Source organism: Hoplias malabaricus, chromosome 1 (genome assembly GCF_029633855.1).
Source record: "Hoplias malabaricus isolate fHopMal1 chromosome 1, fHopMal1.hap1, whole genome shotgun sequence".
NCBI classification, from domain to species: domain Eukaryota; kingdom Metazoa; phylum Chordata; class Actinopteri; order Characiformes; family Erythrinidae; genus Hoplias; species Hoplias malabaricus.
In genome coordinates this window covers 32,124,651-32,149,986 of record NC_089800.1, presented here as the reverse complement: position 1 = coordinate 32,149,986, position 25,336 = coordinate 32,124,651, and the positions used below count along the sequence as shown (strand labels likewise).

The window sequence follows — 25,336 nt, the reverse complement described above, 5'->3', positions numbered from 1 at the left end:
AGTCTCTTAGACATTGTTTCCTACGTTTCTGGGGAGAAAATGATTTATTGCTCCTTTAAATCTCATGGGCGGAGCTTGGAGAGGTTCATTATCCAGACTGGACCCAGACTGATGAGATTATTAGCCACTCTACAGCTGAGTCCACCTTAAGGTACAGAGACCCTGTTCTGTCTCCTGGGAAACGGAGGGAAAATCCAGCCTATGGAGGGAGAGAAAGAAAGAAACCCCCTCTATTCACTGCCTGGGGGGTGAGGGGGAGAGGAGCAGGATGAGGGGATAGAGGTGGGTGTTTTTTCCCACAGTTCACTTTGGAGTTTACCTTGCAGAAATGCCACTGTACTCAGTGAATCTAATTTAAATCTAATATTTCTCATTATGAGTTTGTTGTAAGTAAATTATGAGATGAAGTAGCTTATTTATAAATGTGTTTTGCTTGTTTTAAGGGTTCTTATCGGGAGAAAGTGTATGATTTGGCTTATTTCCAGCCTCACTAATCCTCATATTTCTGAAAACTAAATTCTCAGTAATTCTCAGGAATTAGACATTATTGAAATCTCTTAAAACAGGCTAAAACCTCCATAAATAAGTAAAATATGAGAGACTTGGACAAGATTGAAGAAGATTTTAGTTGATTAGAGAGCATTTGTAGTGAAAGACTTTACTACAAGGCAGAGAAAGTGAGAGTGTTTACATTCAGCTCAGAAACCTGGCCTCCTTCATGCTGAGAGGGGGTCAAAGGTCATAAAACACACACACACACACACACACTGAGTTTAACTCAACACAAGCACACTGTTCTTATGCAAATCTGAACTCCACTAGGGGGCAGTGTAGAGCCCACGCATTACATTAGGGAGAGGCTAATTTATTTATTGTTTTATTCTCATCATGATTTGAATATTTAAATGTGCAAATAGAGTCAGAGCCCAAGTTTTGTTGGGAATGTTTAATCTCAGCTGACCCTCTTAAAGGCTTTGTAACACTCTCTCTCTCTCTCTCTCTCTCTCTCTCTCTCTCTCTCTCTCTCTCTCTCTTTCAGTTAAAGTTATCTTAATATATAAATTGGGTCCTGTGTAATCCAAAAAATGAAACACTAAAAAGATTTCTTGCATCTGTCTAAAATCTATTGAATCTGTCTAAAGACAACCGCATCCTTATAAAACCTCTGGTAGCTGTTTATAGACTACTGCAGCTTTCTGAAATCTGCTGCTGCTCCTTCCAGGCTTCTGCAGCAGTGTAAATACCACTGAGTGAAGGAAAAGCTCTTTTCTCCACCCTCAGTCTTCAACTCAGGGACTCTTGAGCAAGGTTCCCAACCCCCAACTGCTCCCTGGGCGCTGAGAATGTCCACTGGTGTGTGTTTGTGAGTTCAGTGCCAAACATGGATTAAATGCAGAAGACACATGTCGATTTAAAATGACAAATAATTGTGTATTTACATTTATTTCATACATGCAGCCGTCTAAAGTCTACTGCAGCTCATTGTCTTTCTCTAAAGACTACTGCATCTATCTAACTACTAGTGCAGCTCTCTAAAGACTACTGATGCTCTCTAAAGTCTACTGCAACTCTCTAAAAACTACTGCACTCTCTAAAGTCTACTGCAGCTTTCTAAAGACTTCTGCAGTGATCTAAAGACTACTGCATCTCTCTAAAGATTGGTGCACCTCTCTGAAGACTACTGTATCTGTAAGGACTAGTGCATCTCTCTAAAGACTAATGCATCTCTCTAAAGACTAGTGCATCTCTCTAAAGACTAGTGCATCTCTCTAAAGACTAGTGCATCTCTCTATAGACTAATGCATCTCTCTAAAGACTAGTGCATCTCTCTAAAGACTAGTGTATCTCTCTAAAGATGACTGTAGCTCTCTAGTGACTTCTGCAGCTCTCTAAAGACTACTGCATCTCTCTAAAGGCTAGTGCACCTCTCTGAAGACTACTGTATCTGTAAAGACTAGTGCATCTCTCTAAAGACGACTGCAGCTCTCTAAAGACTTCTGCAGCTCTCTAAAGACTACTGCATCTCTCTAAAGGCTTGTGCATCTCTCTAAAGACTAGTGGATCTCTCTAAGGACTAGTGCATCTCTCTAAGGACTAGTGCATCTCTCTAAAGACTACCGCAGCTCTCTAAAGACTACTGCTGCTCTCTAAAATCTAATGTATATCTTAAGTCTACTGCATTTCTCTAAAGACTACTGCTGCTCTCTAAAGACTACTGCTGCTCTCTAAAATCTAATGTATATCTTAAGTCTACTGCATTTCTCTAAAGACTACTGCTGCTCTCTAAAGACTACTGCTGCTCTCTAAAATATACTGCATTTCTCTAAAGACTACTCCATCTCTCTAAAGGCTATTACATCTCTCTCAAAATGACAACAATCACATTGAAAGGCACATTGACATTAATGAAGTAATACTGTTGTATACTGAACAGTCACTGGATGAGTCACTGACCTTGTTTCCTCTCACTGTCCATTTGTTCAGCTCCACTCTCCACACAGAAGCAGTCTGTAGATCTACAGTTACAGACCATTGTCCATCTGTTGCACTGCATACTTTATTAGTCCCTTTTCATCCGGTTCTTCAACACTGAGCAATCACTGGATGAGGAACAGCAAGCTTGTATCCCCTCTCACTGTCCACTCACACAGGAGCACTTTCTAGTTCACTCTGTAGTCTATCTGTTGCTCTGCATACTTTATTACCACCACTTTCCACCTGTTCTTCAACCCCCAGGACCACCACAGAGCAGGTATGATGTGGGTGGTGGATCATTTTCAGGGCTGCAGTGATTGCTCAGTGTATAAAGTCAGCCCAGTTTAATACATGTGTTATATCATACATTATTGAAGCAATGAGCTGGGGTCACTATTCATATATATATATATATATATAAATCTTTAAATAATTTATTATTAATTAAAATGTTATTTATTTGTATTTTTATGTCAGACACTATAATAACAATCATAATCATAATAACAATAACAATAATAATAATAATAATATATTTTTAAATAATTATATTTATTATGCTGTTTTATTACAACAACTTCATGCTGCAAGATGCAGCAGTGTGGCCATGTGCTTCACACACACACACACACACACACACTTTGAGACACAAAGACACACATGGCTCAGACAAGCCTAATGCCTCCCAGCACACAGACACACACACACACAAATAGAGAGGGAGTTAATTTGGACAAAATGGAAAAGCAATAGTTTTAAGCCATACACCAACCTTTCTTTGTGTGTGTGTGTGTGGCCGTTTGTGGGGTGGGGGTGGGGGTGGAGGGGGGTTCCATCTTCACGCGCCTGTGCACCATCTGCTCCCAATCCCCCCTACCAATTCTCACACACACACACACACACACACACACACCCAAACACACAAGCACATGTAAACACGCTATTGTTCCACTAGACCTTAATAATATATGAATGGAAATAGCTCACAGTGAAATATATTTGGTTTCCAATTGCAGTAGGGTGTGTGTGTGTGTGTGTGTGTGTGTGTGTGTGTGTGTGTGTATGTTTGTGTGTAGCCCGCCCCCTCCCTCATTGGCTCCTCCCCCTCCCCTGTCTCTCCCTCCTCCTTCAAGTCTTTGTGTTCACGTTTTTCTCCACATTCCTTTCGGCTGGACTCCATCTGTGAAGAAGAAGTCAGTTCTCCTCCATTCGTTCATTCATTCACTCATCCCTTGTTACGTCTGTTTTAATATCTCTTCCTCCATCCGTACGCATACACACACACCCTCCCAGTCTGGTGTGAGATGGATTAGACGCCTCTGGGTCAAACTGGAGCATCAGAGACGCAGAAGACGAAGGGGACGAGGGCGACGGGATACGGTGTGTGTCCACCATCACCGCCACAGAGACAGAGGTGAGTGTGTGTGTGTGTGTGTGTGTGTGTGTGTGTGTGTGTGTGTGTGTGTGTTTCATTTTGGAAGCATTGTTACCTGCTATGGCATTGTGTACATCTTCTCTTTAATGTAAAATTGTGAGTGTAGGCTAGTGTGGGTAATTAGGTGTAGTGTAGTGTGGGTTATTGAGTGTAGTACAATGTGGGTTATTGAGTAAAGTGTAGTGTAGATCATTGAGTGTAGTGTAGTGTGGGTTATTGAGTAAAGTGTAGTGTAGATCATTGAGTGTAGTGTAGTGTGGGTTATTAAGTGTAGTAGAGTTTGAGTATAGTGTAGTGTGGGTTATTGAGTGTAATACAGTGTGGGTTACTGAATGTAGTACAGTGTGGGTTATTAAGTGTAGTTCAGAGAGAGTTATTGATTGTAGTACAGTATGGATTATTGAATGTAGTGTAGTGTGGGTTATTGAGTGTAGTACAATGAGAGTTATTGAGTGTAGTGTAGTGTGGGTTATTGAGTGTATTACAGCGTCTGATTATTAAATGTAGTACCGTGTGGGTTATTGGGCATAGTACAGTGTGGGTTATTGAGTGTAGTACAGTGTGAGATATTCCGTGTAGTACAGCATGGCTGTTGAGTGTAGTGTAGTGTGGGTTATTGAGTGTAGTACAGTGTGGGTTGATTGTAGTACAGCATGGGATTTTGAGTGTAGTACTGTGTGGGTTATTGAGTATAGTAAAGTGTGAGATATTCAGTGTAGTACGGTGTGGGTTACTGAGTGTAGTAAAGTAATAACCCACACTGCACTGTACTTAATAACCCAAACTACACCACTAATTTTGAGTGTAGTGTATTGTAGGTTATTGAGTGTAGCCTAGTGTGAGTTATTGAGTGTAGTACAGTGTGGGTTATTGTGTGTAGTGTAGTGTAGTGTAGGGTTGGGTATTGAGTGCATTTTAGTGTCTGGTTACTGAGTGTAGTATAGTGTGGATCGTTGAGTGTAGTAAAGTGTGGGATATTCAGTGTAGTATAATGTTGGTTGTTGAGTGTAGTGTAGAATGGGTTATTGAGTGTAGTACAGTGTGGGTTGTTGAGTGTAGAAAAGTGTGAGATATTGAGTGTAGTACGGTGTGGGTTGTTGAGTGTAGTAAAGTTTAGGTCATCGAGTGTAATGTGGGTTATTGAATGTAGTGTGGTGTGTGTTTTTGACTGTATTTAAGTTTAGGTTACTGAGTGTAGTGTAGTGTGGGTTACTGAGTGTAATACAGTGCGGGTTGTTGAGTGTAGTAAAATTTAAGTTATTGAGTGTAGTGTGGGTTGTTGAGTGTAGTAAAGTGTGAGATATTGAGTGTAGTACGGTGTGGGTTGTTGAGTGTAGTAAAGTTTAGGTCATTGAGTGTAATGTGGGCTATTGAATGTAGTGTAGTGTGCGTTGTTGACTGTATTTAAGTTTAGGTTACTTAGTGTAGAGTAGTGTGGGGTATTGAATGTAGTGTGTTCTACAAATTGTGTAACTCTCAATGCACTACACTTAATAACCCACACTACACCACACTCAGGAACTCACACTACACTGAATAACCCACACTACATGACACTCAATAACACACAATTTAGTGTGCATTACTGTTGATTATAGTACAGTACGCCTCATATTTTTCAGTATAGTACCATATTTGCCGGACTGTTGATTGTAGTACACCGTGTCTCTCTGTTGGGTATAGTACGCTATGCATCTGGCTGTTCAGTGTAGTATGGTATGCATCCAACTGTTGGGTATTGTAAGGTAAGTGTAATTTAATATAGTAAGTATAATACAGTGTGTCTCGCTATTGAGTATAACACAGTGCATCTCACTGTTGAATATAGTACAGTTTGACTATAGCAACATATGCTTCATGCAGTTAAATATAGGGCAGTTTGTGATCACTGTTGAGAATAGTACAGTGTGTGCTAATGTTGAATATAGTACAATTTGTGTTTCGTTAAGTATAGTACAGTACAGTGTGTCTCATTGTTGAGTATAGTACAGTGTGTCTCATTGTTGAATATAGTGCAGTTTGTGTCTCACTGTATAGTACAGCGTGTCTCATTATTGAATATAATACAGTTTGTCTCACTGTTGAGTATCGTACAATTTGTCTCTTTGTTGAATATAGTATAGTTTGTGTCTCACTGTTAAGAATAGCACAGTTTGTGTTGTACTGTTAAGTATAGTACAGTTTGTGTCTCATTGTTGAATATAGTACACTTTGTGTCTCATTGTTGAGTATAGTACGGTATCTGTCTCACTGTTCATTATGATACAGTTTGTGTTGCACTGTTAAGTATAGTATAGTACATCTCACATTTGTGTGTACTTTAGATTCTTGAGTATAGTAAACTGTAGTGTAGCTCGTTTGTTGTACAGTTGTATAATCACACATGTAGTATTACATTAGTCCAAACTGATTCTGCTGCACATGAAGATATCGTAAAGACCCACAGACGCAGTGTAATCGATGGTTCATGGTCAGCGTTAGTGACAGAGCGGTGAGATCATCATGTGATATGATGGAGCATCATGTGTTCTCTGGGGATGTCTCTGTATCAGCAGATGGGAGGATTTAAGGTGGAATATCTACAGCATTGTGATGATCTCTGATGCTCTGATTACAGAGATGTGCATGAGTGAGTGTCATGAAGAGGCCTGGGATTATCTCTCAGTGCTGTGACTGATTCGAATTTAATAAGCTGCATTAGACACTGTAAAACTCTTAATATTTATAATACACTATTTCTCCACATTTTTTTTTTACTAAGTGAATTTGGGCAATCCGGGCACACGTCATTTGGTGGTTCTATAGAAATGCAAACAAAGAAATGGGATGCTTTCAAGAATATGCAGCATACGAACCAGACAAAGCTCCTCCCAATGCCATTGGGATGAGTTGGAGTGGTGTTAATGATCCAGGGCTAATCATTAAACATCATGATGCTGGCCAAATATATCTTGAACATTGTTGTGATGATTTAATGGCATTCAACAGATAGTTGAACCAACTTTTCCTAAAGGAATTGAATGGAGCTCCATCACTCTAGAGAACACAGTTTCAATGCTCCCAAGGATAGTGCTGGATGCTTCAGACCTCTGTAGGCCATTTGCTGCATTGACTATCTAGACTTTAGACTCATGTGCAGTTGCTCTGGAGCATCCCATTTCATATTTTACTGTGGTGATTATGCACGCTGCGTGTAAGCAGTTGAAATGTGAAGTGAGATAGTGCTCAGATCTTCAAATGAAGTGAGTCTGGCTCTTTACAAGAACAGAGATGCATTTCCAGGAGTAGCCGCTAGTTTGGAGTGGTTTATTGTGGTTGAAAATATTTGCTGAAAGGGCTAGCTGCTCTTTGCTCTGTGTGAGAGTGGAGGATTTACTGTGAGAAATAGCCCCCTCCTTTAACCTTCACCCGGGCTAAAGACAAACAGAGCAGAGGAAGACAAACAGCCCTTCGACACTCAAGACAGTGTAAACCCTGTAATTTTCTATCTAGTATAAATTAAGCCAGAGTCTGGATGGAGACACTAAGCTTGTTTTTCATTTACAGAGCCAGGGCTGAGTACAAACACCTGAGCTCTTTCCGGCTCAAACAGTGTGGACAGCAGCAAACGGTGAGGAAACATTCTCTGAAAATCATGAATATCTTTGAGGACTAATATCCCACCAGCAGTGAGTTCAGGACATGCTGGGGTTAAGCTTAAAATCCTGACAACTATTTGATATATCAACGATCTTCACAGTTCCACCTTATACTATGAAAGAAGCTCTCTCAGGCATTTTGTGTTTTGTGTTGTGTTACCATTTAAATGCAGGGCTGGTCTACCCTGAATATTTAGAGTTGTTATTAAGGGATTATTCAGGGCTGTAGACCCTGGTGTTGGGCAGGTTGATTTTCGCACTGTGGAAGAAGTTAGCTGATGATTGTGATGTTTTGGAGATTATTCTGCTCTCGTTTATAACATAAAGGGTTTTTAAAAGGCTTTTTGAATTGGGTGACACCTTGAAACTGCATCATAACTCTCTCACACAACACTTCGTAACACAAGACTGTGTGTGTTGTCATAAAGTTCATAACTGCTTATAAGTGACTGTACTGGATCAAAACATTATCAGTCGGAAGCATGTGATAACAGTGAATGATGTGTGTGTGTGAAATATATATATATATATATATATATATATATATATATATATATATATATATATATATATATATATATGATATCATGTTGGGACCAAAAACCTGTTTACACAAACACATTGGATTTGTCTTCCTTATGGGGACATTAGTTGTGTGTGTGTGTGGGTGTGTGTGTGTGTATAATTGACTTTAGTGAAAGGTGTATTAACTGATGTGAGCTTCATGTGGATGGTTTCACTCTCGGTCCTTAGGGAATCATCCAGTGAAAAATTGACCTATAAACCATTGAAGCTGTTTTTATTTACACATTTCTCTTGTACACTGTAAAAAAACCCCAACATATTAGTAATTGAAATCATCAAACAAACAAGTAAATAAAAGAAAATATTTTCATAACCTTATAATCAAGGATGGAGTGTAAGCTAAATGCATGTCAGCACCCTTTAAGTAACTTCATTACCTAATTAAATATGAATTAGTGTTTACTTAGTGTGACCATATTCTGTTTTTCATGAAAGAGGACACGGGCGACACAGGTTTGTGTGTGTGTGTGTTTGTGTGTGTGTGTGTGAGAGAGAGAGAGAGAGAGAGAGAGAGAGAGAGAGAGAGAGAGAGAGAGAGAGAGAGAGAGAGAGAGAGAGAGAGAGAGGGAGAGGGGACAGGATGGAGGTATATATTTCTAATATAATGCAACAGTATTAATGCACATTAACACATAAACATTCACTCATTTTCCAGGACGGATAAATAGCCTTAATTCCCTACACTGCTAAATCATCTCCTTTCATTTCAACTTCATGTTTTTAATAAATTAAGTAAAAGCAACAAAAAGTGTTTTTTTAATTTTCATTACAATGCAAAAATATTAATAAATACATTGATAAAATAAAAATTCCGGTAAAGTCAGACTGACAACACCTTATATTATCAGAGTTAGAGATACCCATCTTTCATTTTGATTAAATCAAAAAAAAAAAACACCTCTAAACCTCCAGAACATTGTGTTGATTAGGTTTAAATGAACAGTGACCATGTGACTCTTTAACTGTCCAGAGGATGAATATGAAACAACTCTTCTGATCCTTAGCACTTTTCTTTTAATATTCAAAGCAGAACAAATCAATTACAGATTAAAGCAGAGCATGAAGAAACACACACAGCTCCAGGGGCCTGGAGGTTGTGGGTTCGATTCCCACTCCCGGTGACTGTCTGTGAGGAGTTGGTGTGTTCTCCCCGTGTCCGCGTGGGTTTCCTCCGGGTGCTCCGGTTTCCTCCCACAGTCCAAAAACACACGTTGCAGGTGGATTTGTGACTCGAAAGTGTCCGTAGGTGTGAGTGAATGTGTGTGTGTGTCTGTGTTGCCCTGTGAAGGACTGGCGTCCCCTCCAGGGTGTATTCCCGCCTTGCGCCCGATGATTCCAGGTAGGCTCTGGACCCCCCACAACCCTAAATTGGATAAGCGGTTACAGATAATGGATGGATGGATGAAGAAACACACACCCACACACAGGAAATTTAATCTGAAAAGGTCAATAAAAATTTCCTCTGAATCCTGTGTCAGTTTAAACATAACACCTTATAAATGTTTTTAAAAGCCTTGTGAATACATGAACACAATCCATTGTGCTTCTGTTATCACCATTTCATCTCTTAAAAATATATACATATAAATATAAAATACAATATGAGTCTAATAAAACATAACAAAAACACTTAAACCTTTCTTTGTTCATTTGAGAATAGCTGCAAAAAACTGCATTACCACACACTCACCCAGTCACTCACTCACTTGCACCTGTGGACAATTTACCACACTCACCCATTCACTCACTCACTTGCACCATTACACCTAAGGACAGTTTCACACACTCACCCCAGTCACTTACTCACTCACACCTGTGGACAGTTTCACACAGTCAGCAAGTCACACCCTCACTCAGCCATTCACATTCACCCAGTCACACACTTACCCAGTCACTCACACACTCACACCTGTGACTGGGTGAGTGTGGGAGTAACTAGGTTATTGTGCAGAGCTCTGTTTGGTGTGTGTTCCTGTGTTGTGACCAGTGAGTAAAGGTAGACTGTGGACCACTGTGACCCTGGTCAGGATGAAGTGTTTAGCGAAGACAAATGAATGAATGAATGTCTATATGTTAACCCTTCCCTGACGCATAATGGCAGACCTGATCATAGGTGCTGCTGCTGGTCAGTCGGAACTGCGTTGTCGTGGTTACAGTCCAAAGCATGGGGTTTGGTTTGCTCTGGTTTTAATGAGAGAATTTTCAGGTCCTCAAGAACAATGTGAAAACATCAGGAAAGCGCTCATTAAAACAACTGAACTGGAACTCGCCATGATGCTGTGTGTGTGTGTGTGTGTGTGTTTATGATTGTTGTTTAGGTGAAGGGACATTTTTATTTATTTAATCTATTAATGAAATAAATATAGAATATGAAAATTAGATAATTATTAAAAATCATGTGCCCAAAATGCAAACTGAATAATTTACAAATATATAATCCCCTGTCTCCTGTCCCCCCCTGTCCCCCTGTCCCCCCGTGCCCCTCTCCCATAAGCCTCTGTGTGTCATAATCTGGACACTGCATTTATGATGTTATTTCTAATCACTTTGGGTTTTTGATTGAACAGGTTTAATCTAATCACATTTCTGATGTTTTCAATAGTTCTGTATGTGTCTGTATTTGTCTCAGCCCACTCCCGGTCCAGCCCCAGGATGATGTCCCCAAAAGACAAGCCCAAGAAAGCACCCAAGGACAGCATGACCCTGCTGCCGTGCTTCTATTTTGTAGAGGTAGGAACTGAATATGAGATAAGAGCAGGGGAACAGGCTAATAATCTCCTGGGTCCGCTCTGTGGAGCATAAAATGGTTTATTCAGGGACAACAGAGCAGTTGGATTCTTCTGTAAGCTGCACTTTTTAGAAGACACAGTAAACAATAATATACACATATTGAAATCGCTAGTTTTCTGTGGTTAAAACTACTGACTGCAACTTTAGGGTATCTGCAAGGGGTCAGGGTGATCGGGCTGTGAGTTAACAGTTAGCAGCAAGTGTAGCACTGTACCAGGGGGACAGGGCTGAGATGTGGAAGGTGTGTTTGCGTGTGTGTATCTGTGTGTGTGTTTGTGTGTATGTGTTGTTTATGAGGAAGTGTTTAATGAGATTAAATGGAATTAAAGTCTGGATTAAGGAGGTTTTACACCGATAACTCCAGGATAATGCAGACAGTGGAGGGGATTAACCTCTGAGGCACATGATCAAAGAGCGAGAGTAAACCCTTCACAAAACAAAAAAAAATATTATTTGTGTGGTGTTAATTTTGGCTATATTTATGATACAGGTTATTATATTCATAATTTAATATTATTTTCATATTTTCATCTCACTCTATCTCTCTCTCTCTCTTTTCTTTTTCTCATTGTCTTGCACCCTGTTCATTCACTCTCTTTCTCGTTTTATTACTCCCTCTCTGTATATCTTCTCTCTCTCTCTCTCTCTCTCTCTCTCTCTCTCTCTTTCTCTCTCTCAGTTACCTATAGTGGCATCCTCTATGGTGTCTCTGTACATTCTGGAGCTAACAGATGTTCTCCAGCCAGCGTGGGTGGGGTTCCGCTGTTTTGACCGTTCTCTCAGTAAACCTTACGTGGATACGGGGGACGAGCTCATTCCTCTCCTCATGCTGCTCAGCCTCGCCTTCGCCGGACCTGCTGCTTCGGTCAGTACAGCACACAAGACAGAGCCTAATGTCGGGCAGAGGGGTGTGAAACCCAGGACTGAGGAGCAATTGATTTGTGTTCTCTAGAGAGATGTGTTACATCCAGTTCCCCTGGAACAAGCTGTAGTGGTGTTTGTGACCCAGAACTAATGTTCCAGCCCCTCACTGATGCTCTCATGCCTGCCATCAGATCATCACAGCAATATTCCAACGCCTAGCAGAGTCCAAGCCTCTGTTTTCTTATAAACTCCTCACTCCATAATCATGCCAGAGTACACAGTTCCACTGCTCCACAGAACAATGCTCGTTATATATGGTCATCCAACCACACCCACAACCCCTTATACAGGCTACACCTACAACTCTTTATATGGACATGAGTCACACCAACAACTCCATATATGGACATCCGGCCACACCCACAACACCTTATATTGGCACCCAGCCACACCAAAATCTCCTTATATCCAGCTACACCCACATCTCCTTATATGGGCATCCAGTCACACCCACAACTCCTTATATGGGCATCCAACCACACCTGGGCATCCAGCCACACAAAGTTCAGGGGTCTTTTGCTTTTGACTGCCCTTCGACGGAAAGGGTCAACAATTTTTTTTATTATCGTTTGGCTTTTTTCTTATTATTATATCCAAGATGGGGTAAAGTATATTAAAGTGTATTTCAGTCTTAGTGAAATTCCCTCTGTCTTTGAAGAGAGATTATGAGACAGTCGTCTACTCTCAGGAGCTCTCAGTCTGTGTGCTGTGAGGCTAATTTTAGCATGCTAGGTGTGGAGATGTTTGGAGATGAAGTGTGTGAAGTGTAGCTCGCAGCAGCTAGAGAGTGAAGTGTGAAATATATGTATATACATGCATAAATTGTGTGTGTATCTAGGTATGATATGTTTATTATATTATCTGTGTAAATAATGTGTTTATTTCTCTATGTCTGTGTTAGATATGCTGGTGTGTTTAGGCCTACTGCTGTACTAACAGTGTGTACATATATATATATAGTAGTGTGTACATGTATGTATATATATATGTGTCTGTGTGTTAGATAATGCTTGGGGAAGCTCTGCTATACTGTATGCAGTCCCGGAAGGCCCGATCTGTACCTGGTTCTGGTTCTGAGATCAGTATTAACGCTGGCGGCTGCAACTTTAACTCGTTCTTAAGAAGAACCGTCCGCTTCGTGGGTGAGGTTCAGTCCTTCAGCCCAACCCACATAACACGGACCTCACACCTGTGGCACAACACAGCGCCCCCTGCAGCTCAGCACACACAGCCTCGCCAGGACTCAGACTCACAGCGTCTCATCTGTTCTACCTTAGTTTTATACTGTTAAAACAGCTTTAAAGAGAGGAGCTCATTCTCTCATTCTCTCTCTCTATCTCTTTCTCTCTCTCGCTCTCTCACTCTCTCTGAACTTAGTCTCTTTCTATATATAAAATACCTTTGTCCTACTTCTCCCACTTTCTTTCTCTCTCTCTCTCTGTACCTTCCCTGTATTTTTCTCTTCCCCTCCTTTTTTTCTCTTTCCTCTTTCTCTTAATGACACGGTGTACCATCTCTCTCTCTCTCTCTCTCTAATCAGGAAAACACACACATATTCAAAGTTCAAGATTTGTTTAACTGACATGAAAAAATTGCATTTGTATTCTCAAAATATTTTCAACATCACAAAATAAAATTCTAAGCAAAGGTAAATATAAGAATGTTTAATTAAGAACAGAACATTTTATGTCATTCTCTCTCTCTCTCTCTCTGGCTGTAGGTGTTCATGTATTTGGACTGTGTGCCACAGCTCTGGTGACAGATGTGATCCAGCTGTGCACTGGTTATCACACTCCTTTTTTCCTGACCGTGTGTAAACCCAATTACACTCTGCCCGGTGTAGCGTGTGACATTAACCCTTACATCACCCAGGACATCTGCTCCGGACGGGATCAGTATGCCATACTGTCTGCCAGGTACACACACACACACATTTAATATATACTACATTCAAACACCTTTCAAAATGCTGATAACACAACATCACTGAAGCTCAACATGCTTGGAGGAGAACACTAATGGGCACAGTGAGCTCAGGCTCATGTGCAGCTGCTACCCATTTCCACAGTGTCCACAGTGGGAAGAGATTAATGCAGCTGAGCTCATTCAGAGCAGAGGGACATCCAAAAATATTCAAACATCTATTATATATAAACACATATATATAAACACAGTGTGTCTTTGTGTGTGTGTGTGTGTGTGTATGTGTGTGTGTGTGTGAGAGAGAGAGAGAGAGAGAGAGAGAGAGAGAGAGAGAGAGAGAGAGAGATTGTTGGTCCTCTCCCAGTTTTCCTCAGTCTGAGGATTACACACAGATTTCACCCACTCCTCCCTCACCTTCGCTTCTTCTCCTCCCTTTTCTCTTGTATTACAAGCGTTCTTCTCCTCTCTTTTTTCCCCTACCTCTCTTTGTGCTGCTTCTCTTTGGGCTCTGGATTTAGATCAAACTCTTAACAGCTCTGACTGTGATTCAGTGTGGGGATTATTTCCACATCACACTCAAATGTCCCTCTCTCTCTCTCTCTTTCTCTCTCTCTCTCTCTCTCTCTCTCTCTCTCTATCACTCTCTCCCTCTCTCTCTCTCTCTCTCTCTCTCTCTCTCTCTCTCTCTCTCTCTCTCTCTCTTTCTGTCTCTCTCTCTATCTCTCTGTCTTTCTGTCTCTCTCTCTTTCTCTCTCTATCTCTCTGTGATCAGGAAAACTTTCCCCTCTCAGCATGCGACTATCTCCGGCTTTGCGGCTGTCTACATATCCGTAAGAGTTCTTTATCTTTTCCTTTCAGCAAAAAACTGACATTTGTTTTTTATTAAAATATAATTTTTAATAACTTTTCTGGCAAAGGTATGGCTGAAATATCATCACTATGGCAACACACACATTAAAGCCCCTCTCTGCTAATAATAATCCATGGAATAATTTTTTTAAAATAGATTTTTCATTTTCTTTTTTTAAATATTTTTTATTATTATTTATTTTTGTTAGTGTATTTTTTTCTTTTTTTGCACACAGCTTTAAAGACATTTTGAGACATTCATATGGTTGAAATGCCTGCCATCTGCTTACTTACGAAACACTTTACAAATTAAGAGTCTGTGCCATCATAGAGTTAAGTTACAAACCAGATTCCAAAAAAGTTGGGACACTAAACAAATTGTGAATAAAAACTGAATGCAATGATGTGGAGATGGCAAATGTCAATATTTTATTCGTAATTGAACATAGACAGATGACAAATCAAAACTTTAAGCTGAGTAAATGTAACATTTTAATGGAAAAATATGTTGATTCAAAATTTCACAGTGTCAACAAATCCCAAAAAAGTTGGGACAAGTAGCAATAAGTGACTGGAAAAAGGAAATTGAGCATATAACGAACAGCTGGAAGACCAATTAGGTCAATTGACAACATGATTGGGTATAAAAATAGCTTCTCAGAGTGTCAGTGTCTCTCTGAAGCCAAGATGGTAAGAAGATCACCAATTCCACCATTGTTGCGCAGAAAGATAGTGCAGCAATACCAGAATGGTGTTACCCAGCGTAAAATAGCAAAGACTTTTAAGTTATCATCATCAACCGTGCATAACTTCATCAAAAGATTCAGAGAATCTGGAACAATTGCTGTGCATAAGGGTCAAGACCATATAACTCTACTGGATGCTCGTGATCTCCGGGCCCTTAAATGTCACTGCACCTCAAACAGGAATGCCACTGTCAAGGAAATAACAGAATGGGCTCAGGAATACTTCCAGAAAGCATTGTCAGTGAACATAATCCACTGTGCCATCCGCCGTTGCCAGCTGAACCTCTACAGTGCAAAGAGGAAGCCATTTATAAGCAAGCTCCACAAGCTCAGACATTTGCACTGGGCCAGGGGTCTTTTAAAATGGAGTGTGGCAAAATGGAAGACTGTTCTGTGGTCAGATGAGTCACGATTTTAAGTTCTATATGGAACACTGGGATGCCATGTCATCCGGACCAGAGAGGACAAGGATAACCCAAGTTGTTATCAACGCTCCGTTCAGAAGCCTGCATCACTGATGGTATGGGGTTGCATGAGACGCTTGTGGCATGGGCAGCTTGCATGTCTGGAAAGGCACCATTAATGCAGAGAACTATGTTCAGGTTCTAGAACAACATATGCTCCCATCTAGACGTCATCTCTTTCAGGGAAGACCCTGCATTTTTCAACAAGATAATGTCAGACCACATTCTGCTGCAATCACAACATCATGGTGACGTAGGAGAAGGCCCGGGTACTGAAATGGCCAGCCTGCATTCCAGATCTTTCACCTATAGAGAACATTTGACTCATCATAAAGAGGAAGGTGCGACAAAGAAGGCCCAGGACGATTGAACAGTTAGAGGCCTGTATTAGACATGAATGGGAGAGCATTCCTATTTCTAAACTTGAGAAACTGGTCTCCTCTGTTCCCAGACGTCTGTTAAGTGTTATAAGAAGAAGGGGGGATGCCACACAGTGGTAAAAAATGGCCTTGTTCCAACATTTTTGAGATTTGAAATTTTGAAACAACATATTTTTCCCTTAAAATGATACATTCTCTCAGTTTAAACTTTTGATCTGTGATTTGTGTTCTATTCTGAATAAAATATTAGATGTTCGCACCTCCACATCATTGCATTCAGTTTTTATTCATAATTTGTTTAGTGTCCCAACTTTTTTGGAATCCAGTTTGTACATCTGTTCCTCATATCACTGTGAACACTGCAGTGCGCTGTAACAAAGTTCCGGTTCACATGGGCCATACTGCTCTATGGGAGCTGACTGTGTTGAGAGTTTATTGTGTAATTATAGCTCTTTATGAATAAGTGTACAGACCTAAGCTGGACATTAGTGTGGGCCTGAGAAGGACAGCCCTCTGAAGACTAAGACCTAAAATAAACCAGTAAAAACCAAAACTACTAAAACCTTCTCATACGGCACCGAAAAGTGTTCTTCTGTTGTTACCCTGTCAAACTTGTTACAACAGAGGAACCGTTTTAGGTGCCGTATAGAACCCTTTTCTAAAAGGTGCTGTATAGAACCATCTACATCTGAAGAATCCTTTCATGATGCAGAACCCATAAATCATGCAAAAATCTCTTCAAGTGTTCAGAGTTCTATACAGAACCAGAACCCTTGTAGAACTATCAATTTTAAGTGTGGAGTTATTATAAAGCTTAATGTGTGTCGTATAACACCGCAGTCGAGCTGAACTGTGCTGTTTTTCTGCTCCAGGATCTGTGTCACTCCCCCTCCCCAAACCCCTCCTCAAACCCCTCCCAGCATATACTTCCCCCCATTAACCCCTGTGAATAACGAACTACTCATCAGTCAGCTCCACTTCCTTCTGCCTCACTGAGCTCTCTGTGATTCTCCAGCTGCACTTTAAGAGGTGGTTATAGTTGTGTTATTAACACAGCTGGAAGAAGAGGAGGCTCCCTCACTACATTACACCTATTGGAGCTCTTCAAAACCACAGACATAGACCTCCATTTATGTTTATAAGCACTTACTGCCATAGCCATCATTTTATAAACCTGTAATAATGAACTAGTAATACACTGCTGTTATTTAAAGTGCTCACTGCCCACAGAGGACTCTAGGTCCAGAGGCTATCTGGAATCACTGAGCTCAAGATGGGAACACACCCTGGAGGGGGTGCCAGTCCTTCGCAGGACAACACACACACTCATTAAATAACACACTCACACCTACGGACACTTCTGAATCACCAATCCACCTACCAACGTGTGTTTTTGGACCATGGGAGGAAACAGGAGCACCCGGAGAAAACCCACGCGGACACAGGGAGAACACACCAAACTCCTCACATACAGTCACCTGGAGCAGGGCTTGAACCCATAACGAGCTGTGTGAGAGTGACAATACCTGCAGTGCCACAAGGTGGCCACAATTTTTGAGTTTCACTTGCAGAATAGTTCAATTTAAAAATAACTTCGCTCAAAAGGGAAATCGTCAAGAAAGTTTGTCAAGCACTTTTCAGTGTAGCTTATTATCTGATTGGTCCGTTCCAATGTGGAAATGCATTCATGCACTTCTCATTCAGGCACCTATCAAACTGTCATTTTTACAGTGCATGAGAAAATACAAAGTTATCAGATGCAAGAGAATAGAAATAAAAAACAAAATATGATTAAAATGAATAAACAAAACTGTTATGTTTCTGTGTTTCACAGATGTATTTCAACTCCACTATCTCAGAGAGCACTAAGCTGCTGAAGCCTGTGCTGGTGTTTGCGTTTGCGTTTGCAGCAGCACTGGCAAGTCTCACGCAAATCACGCAGCACCGCAGTCATCCCATCGACGTGTACGTGGGGTTTATCATCGGAGCTGGAATCGCTGTGTATCTGGTACATATCTACACATACACACACACACACAAGCACGCATACACACACACACACACACACACACACACACACACACAAAGACATATTACGCACACATAAACACACACAGACACACAAACGCACACACACAAACACACGCACACAGATATATACACACACATATACACATACACACACTGATATATACACACACATACACACACACGTAAACAGTAATTCACTCTGGGAATGTGTGGTTTGTCTCAGTGTTTATTGTAGAGTGTGATTTATCTCTCAGTCTGAACTATTTCTTTCTCTCTGTTTATTTTAAGCCAGTTACTGCTGCTCTATATATAGGATCCTCTTCTTTTTCAGAGAAATCTTCCTCGACTCGACGAGAACAATTTCACAGTTCTGTCCTTTTTCTCTGTCTCTCCCCCACACTCTCTCTCTCTCAGTTCAATTCGGTTCAGTTCAGTGGGGCTTTATTGGCTTGAATGAAGTGAGATATACTGTTGCCAACGAAACAAACTAAGAACAAAATTGAATCACAATTAATAACAAAATCACAATTAATAAAAAAAAAAATCACAAATTATTTACAAGATTAATGATGATCAACAAAGAAGGCCAAAGAAAAACATACAAACAGACTCTTTCTCTCTCTTAGTCTCTCTGTCTCTCTTACTCTCACTCTCTCACACACTTTCTCCCTATTTCTCTCTCTCTCACACAAACACACACACACTCTCTCTCTCTCTCTCCTTCTCTGTCTCTCTTAGTCTCTTGTACTCTCTCTCACACTTTCTTCCTATTTCTCTCGCTCTCTCACACACACACTCTCCCTCTGTCTGTTAGTCTCTCTGTTTCTCTTACTCTCCCTCTATCACACAAACACACACACACACTCTCTCCCTGTCTCTCGTACTCTCACGTTCTCTCACACTTTCTCCCGCTCTCTTACACTCTCTCTCTCTCTCTCTCACACACACACACACACACTCTCTTTCTCCCTCTCTCTGTCTCTCTTATTCTCTGTCTGTCTCTCTTACTCTCCCTCACACTCTCTTTTTCTCACTCTCTCACACACGTTCTTTCTCTCTCAAGTTCAAGCCCAACAGTGATTTATTGGCATGAATGTAATACACTATTGCTAAAACATATTACAAAAAATACATAAACATATAGATAAAGATACAATTACAACAACAGGAAATTAGATATACAGGATTACTGATAATCAAACAAGAAAAAGAAAATAAGAGTGGGGAGACAATATAGGTGTGTTATAATCAGTAATAATTGGCAATAAGTAGTAATAATTAGCAATAAATCAGTAAAAACAAGTAATAATTTGGTATATCGTGTTGATTGACCACACTGGTTGTCCCTCAGGTTGTGGAAGTCTGTCACGTATTTTGCTGCATGTGTGATCAGCTCCTACTTCTCTCCTTTCGATGTGGAGCTCCTGACTGGACAGTGCTTTGTAGTGCAGTGACTGGGAATCACTGGATTTGAGATGCTTCCAGAACTTCAGAGCTCTTTTCTGTATGGCTATCAGCTGCTCTGCCCTGGTTCGGCCCTGCAGCCATTATTGGTGGCCTTTCTCTGCATATGCAGGATGCTTCTGCAGAATTCAATGTGCAGGGTTTCAACTGGATGCTTGTCCCAGTTGGTAAAATTGTTTTGTGTTAGGGGTCCCCACACCTCACTGCACACCACACCTACAGAGCTATAGGTTCTATAACCGATCTGAATAGTTTCAGCCCTGTTTTTTAGACCTCCTTTGAAATGTCACTATTTTAGTTGTTATATATTTAATGTTTGACGACTATACAATGATTCAAAATGATCTCTCTACACGTCTCCATCACTAATCTCTCTCTCTCACACACACACTTTTTTTCTCCTCTTTCTCTCACACTCTCTTTCTCTCTCACAAACACACACACACTGTCTCTCTTAGTCTCTCTCTGTCTCTCTTACTCTGTCTCACACTGTCTCTCTTTCTCACACTCTCTCTCATTCACCCAGTCACTCACACACACACACACACATGTGGACAGTTTTTACACCTACCAGTGTGTGTATGGACTGTGGGAGGAAAGCAGAGCTCCCTGAGGAAAACCACACAGACACAAGAAGCACACACAGGACCCTTTCTGTTGTCCTGTGCTAGTTAAGGTGTTTTATTTGCTTTATTTCCAGGCCTTCTACGCCGTGGGGAACTTTAAGCCCTGTTCTGGCCCGGTTGCTGGTCCAGTGTCCCGGCCAGTCTCCCGGTGTCAGAAGGATGCTCTGAGAGCTTTGACACAGCGAGGACATGACTCTGTTTATCAGAAAGCTGCGGTTTCCGAGAGTAATGACGAGCTGGCCCCGTCCCTCGCCACTGGGCAGAACCGGAAGGTCCGCAGGGAGAAGGCATCGGTGAGCAGTCTGAAGAGGGCCAGCGCCGATGTGGAGCTGCTGGCCCCCCGCAGCCCCATGGCCAAGGAGACCATGCTAACGTTCAGCAACACGCTACCCAGAGCTAACGTCAATGCTAACGACGAACCCACACAGAGACACATGACCTTCCACGTACGTAAACTTTCATAGTGATATTTCTGGGTTCTGTAGGTCATCATTATTAAGGTGGAATGACACCTACATAAACGTGCATGAACATCTGTAAACATGTTAATTCATAGACTTAAAGGTGCCATACTCTCCCTCTCTTCCACATTGAAACACAGTTCTGTTTCATAATGAAACCTCTATTACCTGCTTTGGTCAAAACTCCACAAGCACTTTTAAAGACAAGTGTTTTATCACCCCATACTTTTCCAAATTGTTCAGTTTTGACAATAATGAAAACATTAAGATGTTGAGAGTGAATGGCTAGATTTCTTCTACGTCTCTACTGTATTCTTAATGTTTTGAAAAAGCTGTGTTTGTACTTTCAAAACTCTGCTGCTCAATCTGAGTCACAAAGTGACAATCCATTGTAGTAATAGAGTAACATTATTTTATTGTGAACATATCAGGATGACATTGTAAATAAGAATATGTACTTTATGACTTGCCTGGTTCAATGAAAGATTAAAAATTTTAAATAAATAAATTAAAATAACTGGTAACGTAGTAAAACATATGCTCTACCTATTCATGCACTCCTTATCACTTTATTTACAGGCCTACTTCCACGCCCCCGGGGATCCTAATCGCTCCAAGCAGCTTGCGTCTGAGTGGAAGCAGAAGTCAGTGGAGATGCGGAGTTTGAGCTTGAGGGACGATGACCAGCAGAGCGGTGCTGTGGAGGAGGAAGAAGAGGAGGATGAAACTGAGATTGAATCTAAAGAGAAAGAGACAGAAGTGGGTGGTGCCCCTTCTTCTTCCTCATCTTTATACCCGACCATGCAAGTTCCACCAGGAGCACCACCAGGGGGACCACTTGGGGGCGCCAGAGTGACAATTACCCAGAGACCTGGGGCTCCACAGCTGGTCAATATACCCGAAGAAGCCTCCAGGCCTCCACCGGTATCTCCAAAGAGCGCCACCACCAGGGCAAAATGGCTCTCCATGACAGAGAAAGGGTCACCCCCAGAGATGCCGAGACTTCCCAACCAGCCACGAATGATGCAGGTCATCTCCATGGCGACCAAGCAGGCCAAGTCATCAGATACGACCTCGTCTTGTGGGACGTCCAGCACGGCGTCCGATTCGCCGTATTACAGGGATATCACTAGCATTGTTACAATAGACGCCCATGCCCCCCATCACCCAGTGGTCCGACTCTCCTCAGCAGGTTTAAAAACCTGGGACTGGAGGAGCAGCACCAATGGGAACACCATCGAGATCCAGGAGACGAGCCGTACTCTGCCCAGGCATGAGTACAGACCACTCAAAATGGACGAATGCCCAGTAACTCCACCTCCTCCACCACCACTTACTCCACCCACACATCCGGATCTGTTACTGGACAGCCACAGCCATCGCAAACCTTCAATCTCCGCCAAGGACTGGGAGCCAGGGCAGCCCCATCCAGAGCCAGACCACTTCTTCAAGAACTTACAGACTGACCACAGGTTCAGAGAGGGAGGATTGTAGAGTGGAATGATGGACAATACTCTTTTATATATTTCTTATAAGGGGAATTAATTATGGGAGATGGGAAGCTGGGGAAGGAAAATCTTAGTTGCTTCATAGGGTTCACTGACCCTGTTCTTGTCCTCTGTTAGGAAGTACTACAGTAATGTGTTAAGGGAAGTGGGGGGAAGCTGTCTTGTAGGGAAATTCTGGTGTGGGTCAGAGGACAGAACCCACTCTAATCCTCTAATGGGGGTCACCCATCCTCCTGGAGACATGAAGATCTTTCAGTGTTTAGCTCTTGTGTTATGCACCACACATTATCCAACAAGTGTTTTGGGTGAGTGTTGACAAAGTGTAGACTTGGACTGGACATGTTTCTGGATGTAGGCGACATCAACGTTCAGCAACACTTGCATAGCAGAATTCTGGCAAATTTTGTTAATGTCTTCCCTTGAAATATACTTGTTGTTCCGGGTCATCCTGCAGATTTTCTACAGGATTCAAATTTTAGGATTTTTTTCATGCCAGTCCAAATGTGTGAATGCTCCTGATCACATGGCTCCATCTGCAGCCATGTGAATATGAGAACTGTCATCTTGGAATACAGTGAGAGGAATATGTTACTCAGTAAGATAACAAGCAAAAAGCAAAACCTGGATTTGGTGTGGTTCAATTTACTGACACCTCCAATCAAAGGACTCATTTCAGTGTAATTAAAACATCCCAGAATGTTATAGATCCTCCTCAAGCTTCAACCACACATTGCACACAGTCCTCACTGAAGGCTTCCTGAGGTATATGACAAACATGACACTCGGAATCATTCAAATATATGCAGAAATGAGAAAGATCTTTCAGCCACAGCTCTGAGGAGAATTTCCTGTAAACTGGGATTTGTGCCGCTGATGGTTGACACGCCTGACCCGTCTACGCATTCGATACCCCTACAAACTCAGTCATTTCTTTCACACTGTGGTCTTCAGTGCCCAAAGGCATTCACTCATTTTTATCCAAAAAATAACATCTGGTAGGGCGGCACGGTGGCGCAGCAGGTAGTGTCACAGTCACACAGCTCCAGGGGCCTGGAGGTTGTGGGTTCGATTCCCGCTCCAGGTGACTGTCTGTGAGGAGTTGGTGTGTTCTTCCCGTGTCTGCGTGGGTTTCCTCCGGGTGCTCCGGTTTCCTCCCACAGTCCAAAAACACACGTTGGTAGGTGGATTGGCGACTCAAAAGTGTCTGTAGGTGTGAGTGAATATCTGTGTGTGTGTCTGTGTTGCCCTGTGAAGGACTGGCGCCCCCTCCAGGGTGTATTCCCGCCTTGCGCCCAATGATTCCAGGTAGGCTCTGGACCCACCGTGACCCTGAATTGGATAAGTGGTTACAGAGAATGAATGAATAACATCTGGTTTACAACCTATTTTCCACACATTGAACAAAACATTCACTGCACTCTACCACCTCTTCTCCATCAATGAATCTCGTAAAACACCCAAAGTTGCCACCAACTTAAACATGCAAGGGGACAATTTTTTTTGGCCTAGGAGCTTATAAAAAGACAAAAGGTTTGCTTTTCATGTTTCTTTAAAATATACTAATCGCCACTGAACCAGCCTCCCACATATCCACTAGTTTTGATGGGAACCAAAGATACATCTTCAGCAGGGGACGCTTTGGGGGCTTCGTACCAGTGTCAATGCATCTGAATTCAGTATTGGAATTGGAGTATCTTTGACTGTGGTTCCAGAGGCTGCTGAGTCCGAGAACAGTGAAGAAATTGGAAATCAAATACAGATCATTTTCTACTTTTTATTTTCCCATTTCAGAAGGAGAAGCTCCACAGATGCATCTGATTCTCTGGTCTTTAAACAGAACCCCATTGAGGACGATACAAAGCTCTGTAAATGACCCGTCCAGGTTCACAGCACCATAACGCTTTATTTCAGTCTCTGAGTTCTTTCTGGAGATTCTTTATCTCAGTGTGCACTTAGATTAGTGGATAACAAAGAAATGGGTCTTCAGTCTGCGTTTGAAAACCATAAGAGAGTCTGCTGTTGTAAGCCAGTGGAATTTCATTCCAAAATCTGGGCGCCAGGACTGAGAAGAGTCTTGTGTCTTAAGGGATGACAGATGAAATCTATAAGATAAGTGGCCCTCATCTGAAGCAACTGGTGAAGAGTGTAATTAAAGTTGTTTTTGTGTTGGTTTTGGGAGGGAAATGCATGTGTTGCTTGGCAGTCTATTATATGCAGCATTTGGATCGTTTCAGGAGCAGAACACATGCCAAAAGAATAGTGAAGATCTCAGCACAGTATGGGTCCTGCCAGGGCGAGATTAGCAAAAATATAAACAAACCAGAATTAATTCAGGATCAGGATATCAGGATCTGCTCGGTTCTGTTTCTACAGGTTCACTAACAAAAGGCATTTCCACAACCCTCTGGGATGTATTTTAAGGACCTGTTTTCAAAAGAATAATTAAATAAATTCCCTGAATGTGGCCAATCTTCTGAGACCTGTTTAAGTCCTTCAGTATGGAATTTAAAATCTAATGTGTCTGACAAACAGTGGAAACTAATACCAACACAAATCTGTCAACATGCCTCATGAAACTTGATGGAGCTGATGTGACAGAACTGGGCAAGTTTGCTGACCTGATTAAATAATTGCCAATTAGTGTCCTCCTCTTAGTGTGTAGAGCTGATACAAGAGATTTGGGCAGTGATGTGTTGCAACATGTAAACCGCACACACTGTAGTTTGCTAGAAGATATTTCCTGTGAAGACTTCTCAGAAATTTCAGACACATGAATCGCTTTTAACTAAAAGAAATTTGGCCTCCACCTGTAACCAATCTATGACAGTGAACACACACTCACACAGTGAATGCACACACACCGAAAGTGGTGGGCAACCACTCCCCTGGGGATTTGCTGTCTTGATCAAGGGTATCTCAGCCGTGGATGTTGGGGAAGGAGGAAGCACTGCTGCAGACATGTCTTGGCTGAATTTTGGGGTTAATGGGGAAGATTTTTTGGTGAAATAACAGTTTAAGAACAGACTGCAGTTAATTG

General features: G+C 41.6%; 1 protein-coding gene across 1 annotated transcript; it reads left to right on the top strand.

Moving 5' to 3' along the window:
- Positions 1 to 10,785: 10,785 nt before the first annotated feature.
- Positions 10,786 to 22,736, top strand: plppr3a (phospholipid phosphatase related 3a). The gene is made up of 8 exons (XM_066680076.1): positions 10,786 to 10,863; positions 11,603 to 11,788; positions 12,851 to 12,989; positions 13,568 to 13,763; positions 14,543 to 14,600; positions 18,044 to 18,217; positions 20,405 to 20,776; positions 21,371 to 22,736. Exons 1-8 carry the CDS (start codon positions 10,786 to 10,788, stop codon positions 22,283 to 22,285), a joined length of 2,118 nt encoding a protein of 705 aa, XP_066536173.1. The 3' UTR covers positions 22,286 to 22,736.
- Positions 22,737 to 25,336: the final 2,600 nt, after the last annotated feature.

Coding starts and splice junctions, on each gene's coding strand:
- plppr3a (XM_066680076.1), top strand. CDS start 10,786: ATGATGTCCCCAAAAGACAAGCCCAAGAAAGCACCCAAGGACAGCATG. Junction 11,789..12,850: donor TCGCCGGACCTGCTGCTTCG/GTCAGTACAGCA, acceptor TCTGTGTGTTAG/ATAATGCTTGGGGAAGCTCT. Junction 12,990..13,567: donor AAGAACCGTCCGCTTCGTGG/GTGAGGTTCAGT, acceptor CTCTGGCTGTAG/GTGTTCATGTATTTGGACTG.